Genomic DNA, 11,684 nt, shown 5'->3' with positions numbered 1-11,684 from the left:
AACGGAGAACCAATATACAGTGGAGGAACACATCTTAAATCTTTTGTTTGGAAGACGTTTGGATTTTATAAAAAGGGAGGAAAACTGGACAAAACTATGGCCATTTGTAAGGTATGCAGAACGGCGGTTCCATACAAGAGCAGCACGACAAATATGACGACTCACCTAAAAAGAAAACATGGAATTGAGGAGGAGGAACCCGCAAGTAGCAGCCGTACAACAAGCAAGAGCACACACGACGACAAAGGTATTACACAGTATTTCCAGTCAGAAATTCCCCACAACTCGCCGAGGGCAAAGCAAATCACGGATGCTATCGTCCGTTTTATTGCCCAGGACTTACGACCATATAGTGTGGTTGAGAACGAGGGCTTTCGTGCATTGATACATACGTTGGAGCCGCGATACAACATACCAAGTAGAGCACATTTCACCGACAAATGTGTGCCAGCATTGTACAATAAAGTCAAGGGCGAAGTGGAACAAGAATTGGCAAATGCAAAGCGAGTAGCCATAACAACAGATGCTTGGACGTCGCGTGCAAATAAACTCCTATGTGACGATCACAGCGCACCACATCTCCCCGGACTGGAAGTTAAAAAGCCACACGTTACAGACAAGAGTTTTCAATGAATCACACACAGGTAAAAAGTTGGGAGCTTTACTGAAAGAAGCCTGTGCTGAATGGAACATTGCTGATAAAGATCCAGCCCTGGTAACTGATAATGCAAAAAACATGGTAGTAGCTGGAAGGGAGGCAGACATGAGTGTGCACCTTGGATGCTTTGCTCACACATTAAATCTGGCCTCACAGAAAGCCTTCAAAGTAGAAACTGCTGCAAACCTTTTGGGCAAAGTGAGAAAGGTGGTTGGCTTTATGCATCGCAACACAACAGCAGCTGAAATCCTGCGTGTGAAACAGAAAGATATGCTACAAGTTAAGGCAGAGAAAAAACGAATCCATGATGTTTCCACCCACTGGAATAGCTCACTTGACATGCTAGAGCGCTTCATAGAACTGGAACCTGCAGTTACTGCCACTCTCCTGTCCAGGGAGGTCAGAAAAGGGGAGGATGTGAACAAGAACACTCTCAAGAGCGCTGAACTCATGGATGCTTAAGACATAGTCAAGCTGATGACACCTGTTAAAGTTATAACCACTTCTATGTGTGAAGATGAGCAGCCCACACTCTCCATGATTGCCCCATACCAAACTCAGCTTGCAAAGAACTTTGAGGCATCTGATGACGACACATCACTCATTGCTGCCATGAAGAAGGTGTTCAGGGAGGACTTTGAGAATCGTTACACAGGTGTCCATGACCTCATCTACACTGCGTCAGCTCTGGACCCTCGTTTCAAGATGCTGCCATTCTTGAGTGACCATGAGGTTGAGAGAATCTTCCTCAGACTGATAGATGAAGCTGCCGCCCTAGACAAGGTAATCTTAACAGGCACACTCATTCAATATAATATGAAATATTATTATAGTGCATTCTAACATAGCTGGGATCGGATGTATTGCTGATGCTAGTCATTCACATTCACACTATATTAATTATTATTACAGTATATATTCTAATTCTATCAAAGCCGGAATGTAATTTGCTGCTGGTATATTATATAATATTAGCCTTTTTGTTATAAAAATAGTTAAATGGTAATAATTTCTCTGATTGTTAATCTTATCTGTGACTTTATGCATTTCATTTGTCATTAGGAAGCAGTAAACAGTCCAGATGAACATCCAGTTCAGAGTGATCCAATGGAGACAGATCCCCCTCAGAGAGACCCTGGCCCTGGCCCTGCTCCTGGAGAACCAGACAGCATCGTTAGTCCCCAGATCAAGGATGAGCCAAAAGGTGTGTTTTATATACTGTGAACAGACTGAGAAAAGTGTTCAAGAGTGATGGCTTGTTGTATCAATGAATTGAATACCCAGTAATTTATTTTGTATTTCAGATGATGACCCTCCTCGCAAAAAGAAGAAAAGTGGGGCATTAAAACAACTGTTCGGAGAACTCTTCCAAGTGAGAGCAACAGTGAGAACCTCAAGGGAGAAAGCTAGCGAGGAAGTAACAAGGTAATTCTTAACATTAATCTTAATATTACTTTAACTTTATTTATCTTTATTTTTTCCCCAATACAATTAGTTATCCTGTCCTGTGTATATTTCATTGGTAGTCTTGTGGAACATACTACAGTCATAGCAATATTCAATATTGCAATAGCAGTATTCATTTGCAATGCAACTGCTTGAACCTGCAGGAGTGTACGGCAAATCATTTATAAACCCTCTTGATTCTCAAAGGTACAAACAGCGGGATCCGTTGGACCTGGACGAGGACCCACTGCAGTGGTGGAAAAAACAGGTGGACCTGCCACTGCTGTCATCTCTTGCAAAGAGATACCTCTGCATACCAGGCACCAGTGTGGCATCAGAAAGGGTCTTCAGCACTGCAGGAGATGTCGTTACTGCCCAACGCAGTGTACTCTCACATGAACATATTGATCAATTGGTTTTCCTCAAGAAGAATCTTGAAAAGAAAAAGTACTTAAAGTAGCCTATAGGCCTACGTGACATGACACACAGCACATGTGATTGTAAAATTGGTGGTAGCTTGCACTGTGTTCATAGTAAGAAGAGCTAATGCTGCATTCAGTTAGTTTATCTATCAGTTAAATAAATACAAAGGCACCTTAAATGTACAATGTAATATTGTATGCTGCTAGTTATTTCTCAGTATGCTTTAATGGCAGATGTTGCACTGATGATGCACTGAACTCTATACAGGTATAGATTTACCTCAGGAAGAGTACAAAGTTACCTCAAGTACAAAGTTACCTCACGCTATCAAGGCAATGAATGTACTAAATAAGTAAATATATTTTGTTCAAGTTCTGTTAGTCACTTTATTGCAGTTCATACTGTTTGCACTCAAATGTTGCAGTTTACTGTAGTGTTATTTTACTTTATGACATTGTGGAGTTAGAAAGTGGATCTCTGTGAAATTGATTTTGACATAACAGCAGGCTCATTTTATAGTTTAATTTTGTGATCTGATTTGTGGCGTTGTTGAGGAATTTTGAGGAGATTTTCATTGTTAGTTTGGAGCTTTGCAAAGTACAATAATTTTGCACTGTACTGAAGCCTGAAGAGGGCTAAGCCTTATTTTCTAGACCTTTATATTTCATATTTCTCCACCTGACAAAGTAAGTACCTGCCAAAGTGAATCTCTTAGAAATAGGTGTGTGAGACAGAGACTTCCATTCCATGTCAGAATGTATAGTACAGTAGTTTATAGTTTTGTATTTGTACTCATGTTGGTGTTTACTGTTTAGTATTGGAATAATAAACATAATGACATGATTCATTTGTCATCCAGACATCCGCCTTTCTTTACAAAGGTATTTTTTATTTTGTTTTCCCATAGTCCTTTATGAGATAATATCAATTTGTTACTTGCTTGAGCTTTTTAATGAAAAGTTTTGAAAAATGTATTAATATATCAGATCGCACCGTATCGTATCGAATCGCATGACATTGCATCAAATTCCACAAAATCGAATTGCATCGAAATTGTACCAAATCGTATCGGATCGAATCGTCTGGTCTATAAAATGTATCGTCCCTGAATCGCATCGGAGCCCATATATCGGATACGTATCGCATCGTCTTGTAAGGGAGAGATTCACACCCCTAGCAAATACAGTCATGGAGTAGTTTGTATTGACCATTTATGGTATGAAGTGGGCGTGTAGAGGGCGAGATATGAGGAAAATTCACCTGCGCAACCTTCCATCTGGACTGTGATTTATAAAGTGAACATTGCGTGCAAGTGTGCGTGCACACGGTTTTATAAATCCGGATTTTTTTTTGCGCCCGCCATTTTCAGCTTTTGGGTGTGTAACAGGTTTGGATCCGTTGCAAGAAATTATGAGTCATGAATTGGTTTTGCTACTTTTAATTCTGCAGAAGACAGAAAAATACAAGAATAAGTCTTCTGGACCCTCTTTTAAACTCCTGCTTCACTCATCAGAGCAACGCAGCACTCTCTAATTTAAACACAATAAAAACAATTAATTTGACAAAGGAAACATACCTGCAGAAGACAGAAAAATACAAGAATAAGTCTTCTGGACCCTCTTTTAAACTCCTGCTCCCTGAACAAACAAAACAAAAACGGGAAAGTGAACACTCAGATCGAGGCTCTGCAGCGCCGTCTGGTTTACACTGCCACCTACTGGTTTAAACCGGTTACCGCCCGCCGCTGTACAAAAAGGGCGAGAAAACAAAAACATCCACAAAAAGCATATTAAATCATCAAAACAACACAAAACAGCCACGTAATGTCAGTAGTATTTAAAGTATACAACATGCGCCAAAAATATCAACATATATGGACAATTTCTTAAAGAAATCTGTTAAGAAAAGCAGCAGCAGTTCCCAACACAACTTCCACTCATAAGAGCAACGCAGCACTGAGGAGCTGAAGTAAAGACCTACGGAAGCCCAGGAGGTACAAAAAGAGGGTAGAGCCAAAAAGGCAGTTTCCTCAAAATACGCAAATAAAAATAACAATAAAATAAAACAACTAATTTAGATAAAATTCACAAACATTCAACAAAATAAATAAATGATAAATAAAATCCCTAAATATAATTTGAAAACAAAAATGATTAAAGTGGGATTTTCCAACTCTGTTACAGGTGCACGTGCACTTTTAGTATGAATCCTACACACTCTTTTATAAATGAGGCCCCTGGTCTCCATAGTTACATTTCATTACCATCAGAGGTGGGTAGAGAGTAGCCAAGTAAAAGTACTCAAGTAAAAGTACTGTTACTTTAGAATAATATGACTCAAGTAGAAGTAAAAAGTAGTCATCCAAATAATTACTTGAGTAAAAGTAAAACAGTACTTGGTGAAAAAAACTACTCAAGTACTGAGTAACTGTTGAGTAACGTCTGATTTATTTTTTTAACACAACCATTCAAACAGACAAAAGTACAAAATAATCATCTTGAGGCAAATTAAATCAATAAAATAAAATATCCATCCATCCATCCATTATCTTACCCGCTTTATCCCTTGCGGGGTCACGGGGGTCTGCTGGAGCCTATCCCAGCTCATTTTAGGTGAGAGGCAGGGGTTACACCCTGGACAGGTCACCAGTCCATCACAGGGCCACATATAGACACACAAACCATGCTCACAACCACACTCACGCTCACACCTACGGGCAAAATTTTAGAATCACCAATTAACCTAGCATGCATGTTTTTGGACTGTGGGAGGAAGCCGGAGTACCCGGAGAGAACCCACGCAAGCACGGGGAGAACATGCAAACTCCACACAGAAAGGCCCCTGCCGGGCCTGGGAGTCGAACCCGGGACCTTCTTGCTGTGAGGCAACAGTGCTAACCACTAAGCCACCGTGCTGCCAATTAAAATAAAATAAATTAAAATTAATAAAAACTAAAAAGTAGCTTAAATTAAAATAATCTTAAAGTAAATTCAAGTACTTTAATAAATAATAAATAAATAAAATAATAACGGAATAAAAAAATAAATTAAGCACAAGTAGCGCAAAATTTCAAGCCTTTGTACTTTTCTTTTTTAACCAGGCAGAACTAGAACAAACATGAACTCATAGAAACTCTGTGTGTGTTTGAGTCTGTGTAAATGTCATGAGATTGACGCGTACGCGGATAAAATGGATACAAGAAAAGTAACAGCTCAACGTAGCCTAATGTAGCGGAGTAAGAGGAACAGTTTCTTCTTCACAAATCTACTCAAGTAAAAGTAAAAAGTCAGGTCAAACAGGACATGGAATTTGACTCAGTCATTTTCGCTCACTGTACAGTAAATAGGCAATAGACAAATGACAGCTCTTATTAACATATATAGGCCTACAATTTTTAAAAAGTGAAAGGTGCAGCATTATGAGGTAGACATGATTATTGAAAGGTGCATTGTTACAGTATATGATTGTGTTATTATCATTATTGTTATTATTAGGGACCGAGCACCAGCAAGGCTTGTGCGAAGCCCTATTGAAATCAGAAAGATTATTATTATTATTCTCTTATCCGAAAACAATCGCGTTTTTGAGGCGCATAACTTACTCGAAAAGTTGTGAAACTTGGCACGCACGTCCCATGTGGCGAAAAATTATGTATTCTAATAGTGTCAAAAAGGGGCGTGGCCTAATGGCTCAACAGCGCCCCCTAGAAAACGTACGGTTTGATGTACATGCACGAAAATCGGTACACACCTGTATCATGTCGCAACTTAAAGAAAAGTCTCTTGGCGCCATGGCCGAAACCCAACAGGAAGTCGGCCATTTTGAATTAATCGTGTCATTTTGGCGCATTTTATACCATTTTCACGTGTCGTACTTTAACAAACTCCTCCTAGCAGGATCGTCCGTTCAACATAAAACTCGCTCAGGAGACACAAAAGACGTTAACGATGAAAAGTTATCAAAATCGTGAGTTTTCGTGAAATGGCGTGGCCGTGGCGCCGCGTCAAGCTTCAACGCTAAACAGGAAGTGATACTAGTAGCTGATTGGCCGATATGTAATTCTGCCATAACTTTTGAATGGTTTGACATAGAGAGTCATGGGTGGTGTCATCGGACTCGGTATTGAGTCTTTGAGGTGGAGCTTTGTTTGGTTTATTACACACACACACACACACACACATACACACATATAGTCATTTAGTCACATGCATACACACACACACACACACACACACACACACATGCATGATCATATACATACACACACACACACATAGACATACACACTGGCTTGTTCACCTGCATGCTGGCTCTCTAGTTTTTGGGTTTAGGTAGCGGTAGCGATAGCTTAGCTCAGACTGCGATCAGATCTCAAGATTTAGGTCGATTGCTGTTCGTGTTTTGGATGGCTCCGTGCCGGTTTCGTGCTTTGTTTGTGGTTTTTTGTTGCAGATTTCCAGTGCTTGACGTGTGTCTCCGTGTGTTCCTGCTTCCTGGATTGGCAGTGGATGTCGTCACCCCCCCCCAAAAAAAAAAAAAAAAAAAAAAAAAAAAAAAAAAAATAACACTGGGTTTGTATGTGTATATTTATGTATGTGTACGCATATGTGTGCGTATATATATGTATATATTACATACAGTAATAATGCACATATATACACTTTTGGTTTCTACCGTCATGGTATCAATCAATAATATGTGTGCAGACAAGGTAAAAAAAAAAAAAAAAAAAAAAAAAAAAGGTATTGAGTCTTTGACCATAATTGGTGAAAATTAGCCCCGCCCCTTATTCTGATGGTTGTCCTTATTTTCTGCTATAACTTTTGAATGGTTTGACATAGAGATTTGTGGGTGGTGTCATCGGACTCGGTATTGAGTCCTTGACCTCAATTGGTGGAAATTGCACGCGCGAGGTCCCGTTCATCGCTGCTTGCAGATTTAATTGTTATTATTATTATTGCACGGTGATTGATTACTCTGAGAGTGGTTTAGGTCTCTATATTTACATTTCTTTCTTTCTTTTTTTCTTCTTCTTTTTTTATTGACATTCAGCATTAGACATTCACATCCGGTACATCATGTATGCATACATCATACATCTGTTGTCTGTCCTAAATGTCAGAGTAATGTTTTTGTTTTATGTCCAAACAATGAAAAGAAAGACAAACTACTACCAAAAACTACTATGTACAAGTGGGGAGTGATCTTTTCAACATAACACAATAATTGACTTGAGAAAATAAAATCAGGGCTATGGGGCGTGACGTAGTTGACCCAGTTTCCCCAGTATGAGGTGAATTTCTCCAATTTATAATTAATAAATGCTGTTATCTTCTGCATTTTATAAATGTCCATTGTAATTTCCATCCATACCTTTAAAATTGGGCTCCCGTGTGATAACAATTTCCTTGTAATAGTCTTTTTACCGGCCACTAGCACGATATTCATTAAATGTGTATCTCCTTTTGGCCAGTCCTGAGGTATGTGTCCAAAAAACATGGTCTTACTCTCGAGGAGTATTTTGCATTTGCAGATATCCTGTAGGGCTTTGTGTATCTCTTTCCAGTAATTCTTTATGACAGGGCAGTCCCAGAAATCATGGTAATGGTTTGCATTTGGATTCCCACAGTTTCTCCAACAGACAGAGGAGTTATTATCATAATGAGAGTTCTGGGAGGGTGAAATAAAATACCTCAATACTTCTGTGAGCTGGTACAGGTCCATCGATACTTCCAAATCATTGTTCATTCTTCCTCCGGTATAGTTATCCCTCCTTCCTTCTCACATTTTATTTTAATGTATGAATAGCAGAGGTGGTAGTAACGAGTTACATTTACTCCGTTACATTTAATTGAGTAAGTTTGGGTAAATGTTGTACTTTTAGGAGTAGTTTTGAATCACTATACTTTGTACTTTTACTTGAGTAGATTTGTGAAGAAGAAACTGTTCCTCTTCCTCCGCTACATTAGGCTACGTTGAGCTGTTACTTTTCTTTTATCCCTTTTATCCACGTACGCGTCAATCTCATGACATCACTGGGTGATTCTTTGGGAAAAATGTTTGTTTTTGCATGTTTTGTCACATTTACACAGACTCAAACACACACAGAGTTTCTATTAGTTCATGTTTGTTCTAGTTCTGGTTAAAAAAGAAAAGTACAAAGGCTTGAAATTGTGTGCTACTTGTGCTTAATTTATTTTTTATTCTGTTATTTTATAGAAACGCTTCTCCCCTTGGTGTTTTGAATATTATTGAATTAAATTGAAATCCGCCCATCCATCCTTCCATTCATTATCTATATCTGCTTATTCCAGTTCTCTGCTAGAAAATTCTGCACAAAAATCCATTATTTGAATAATATATCCCCTCTGTATCTGCTTTAGACCTGTCCAGAGTCAACGGTCCACCGCACGGCCACACAGAGATAAACACACACTCTATTTATCTCCAATTAGAATAACATGCATAGGTATTACACAGGTATTATAAAGATAATTTAGATTCAAAGTCCCTGAGTTTAGATGTTTAGAGTGAAGGCAGAAACTTTAGAAGTATTGCACTAGAAACATAATGCATAATGCATCATAAAATGCATGAAAGATCACCAATATATCTACTCAGCAAGGCAGCAAAACCTTTTAACTGAACAGATATCAGATATCAAGTGGCCTGCTGAATGATCAGCTGTTTACTTCATATTAAAGGTAGGGTAAGAGATTTTACGCCTCTTCTATCTCTGAACTCTTTTCACCAAATTCTATATAATTGTTTCTTTATTTGGAAAGGACAAGTAGATAAAGCGGTACAGCAATATTCAAGTAAATGAAAATGAGTGTCCTTCTTACTAGACATCTGACAACAGATTGGACTCCAACTTCCACTTAGCCGCATATGTTCCATTACTCCAATATAGGAGGGGAGCTCTCTGTCCAGCATAGTAAAAATTCTCTAGACAAGGAAGACCCATCCCCCCAAATTCCTTGTGAAGTTGAAGGGTGGCATATTTAAATTTCGGTTTCCGGCCCTGCCAAACAAATCTGGAGATCCATTTGTCCCATTCCCTAAACTGAGTTTCACTCACTTCTACAGGCGAATTCCTAAACAGGTAAAGTAGTCGGGGGAGCACCCTCATTTTTACTGCGCTTATTCTTGAGCTAAAGCTCAGAAAGGGGACCAGAGTCCAGAGCTTTTTCAAAAATGCTTTTTTTTTTCTTTTTTTCCTTTTTTCTTCTTTTTTTCCCTTATTTTGCTCTTTTTTTTACGGAGCCCCTAAAGGGACGCAGATTTTTTTTTTTTTTAATAATGAGTTTTAAGCGTGCGCGTGAAACCTTTAAGGGAGCACGTAAAGTTGTTTACTTGCAAGCAAAGTGGTAATGTCCTTATAATGGAGTCCCAGGTTAAAATACAGCTCAGCTAAATCCTGTAATGTCATTTACATTCATAAACAGAGCAGGGCGCAACTTGATGGTCTCCTGTTCCAGCAATACTCCCATGTACTTGTTTTTACGCGCTCACGTAGAATAACTTTTAGGCGCTCACTTATAAGTTTTGCGAGAGCGCGTGAAACTTTTTAGTGAGTGCATGAACGTTTTACGTGCTCACGTAAACAACTTTACGTGCTCACTTAAAGGCTTTACGCGCGCGCGTAAAAGTTTCACGCGCACGCTTAAAACTCATTATATATATAAAAAAAAATCCGTGTCCCTTTAGGGGCGTTCCGTATTTTTTCCTTTTTTTCCCTTTTTTTCTTCTTTTATTTCTTTTCCTTTTTTCTCATTTTTTTTTCTTTTTTTTTCCTTTTTTTGCTCTTTTTTCCTTTTTTTCTCTTTTAATTTTTTTTCTTTTCTTTTCCTTTTTTCTCATTTTTTTTCTTTTTTCTCTTTTTTTTCTTTTTTTTCTTTTTTTGTTCCTTTTCCCCAACATTTCGACTTTTTTTCTCAACATTTCAACTTTTTTCTCGACATTTCGACTTTGTTCTCGAAGTGCATAATGAAAAAAAAATCTTCCTCCTCTAAAATATTATTTTATTTTTCTCTTCTGCCTGGCCCTAATACTCTTCCATATATTCGCGTAACAAAAAGAGTCATGTGGAAAGACATTAGCAGCTACAGTTGCAGCCGAGGACCCAGTTCTAACTAATATAGAAACATGCAACATGTGTTGTCTTCATTCTAAGGTTTATACAAGACTTCATTTTTTGTGGCTCCAGAAATATTTGTTTTTTGTGTTTTTGGTCCAATACGGCTCTAAAACATTTGGGTTGCCGACCCTGCCCTAGATATTTAATATTCTCATTTTCCCAATTTACCTTAAATTTCCTACTTAGAGTCACAGGGACTATATAGTTTAATGTCATCACCTGAGTTTTTGAGATATTAAGATGTAGCCAGATAATTTGCCAAAATCAGACAAAGTGGAAATCAATTAATTAAATGACCCTTTTGGCTCCCCCAGGCAGAACAGCACATCATCTGCCAACATCGCCACCTTGTGTTCAACTCCTGACATTACAATACCCTTGGTATTTACATTTTGTCTTATTGATGGTTTAATACTTCTACCTTTCACCAAATTCAAATATTTCCCACAACTCCACTAGCTGCCCATCTCATGACTATGGTATCCAGAGGTGGTAGTAACGAGTTACATTTACTCCGTTACATTTACTTGAGTAAGTTTTGGGAAATGTTGTACTTTTAGGAGTAGTTTTGGATCACTATACTTTTTATTTTTACTTGAGTAGATTTGTGAAGAAGAAACTGTTCCTCTTACTCCGCTACATTAGGCTACGTTGAGCTGTTACTTTTCTTTTATCCCTTTTATCCGCGTACGCGTCAATCTCATGACATCACTGGGTGATTCTTTGGGAAAAATGTTTGTTTTTGCATGTTTTGTCACATTTACACAGACTCAAACACACACAGAGTTTCTATGAGTTCATGTTTGTTCTAGTTCTGCCTGGTTAAAAAAGAAAAGTACAAAGGCTGGAAATGTTGTGCTACTTGTGCTTAATTTATTTTTTATTCTGTTATTTTATTTATTATATTATTTATTAAATTACTTGAATTCACTTTAAGATTATTTTAATTTAAGCTCATTTTTATTTTTTATTAATTTTAATTTATTTTATTATTTTATTGATTTAATTTGCCTGAAG

The 11,684-nt window shown here is 38.0% G+C and overlaps 1 protein-coding gene across 1 annotated transcript; it reads left to right on the top strand.

Moving 5' to 3' along the window:
- Window positions 1-992: 992 nt before the first annotated feature.
- On the top strand, window positions 993-2,789 carry LOC133420727 (E3 SUMO-protein ligase ZBED1-like). Its single transcript, XM_061710510.1, has 4 exons — window positions 993-1,441; window positions 1,721-1,862; window positions 1,963-2,083; window positions 2,312-2,789. The coding sequence occupies exons 1-4, from the start codon at window positions 1,136-1,138 to the stop codon at window positions 2,562-2,564; spliced, it is 822 nt and encodes a 273-aa protein (XP_061566494.1). The 5' UTR covers window positions 993-1,135; the 3' UTR covers window positions 2,565-2,789.
- Window positions 2,790-11,684: the final 8,895 nt, after the last annotated feature.

The sequence above is a fragment of the Cololabis saira genome, chromosome 20, assembly GCF_033807715.1.
Source record: "Cololabis saira isolate AMF1-May2022 chromosome 20, fColSai1.1, whole genome shotgun sequence".
Taxonomy (NCBI): Eukaryota; Metazoa; Chordata; class Actinopteri; order Beloniformes; family Belonidae; genus Cololabis; species Cololabis saira.
This window is presented reverse-complemented; position numbering and strand designations above follow the sequence as displayed.

Bases quoted from the DNA above. Each gene is read 5' to 3' on its own strand.
- LOC133420727 (XM_061710510.1), top strand. From the start codon at position 1,136: ATGACACCTGTTAAAGTTATAACCACTTCTATGTGTGAAGATGAGCAG. The intron at 1,863-1,962 runs GTGTGTTTTATA...TTTGTATTTCAG, and splicing joins GATCAAGGATGAGCCAAAAG to ATGATGACCCTCCTCGCAAA. The intron at 2,084-2,311 runs GTAATTCTTAAC...TGATTCTCAAAG, and splicing joins GCTAGCGAGGAAGTAACAAG to GTACAAACAGCGGGATCCGT.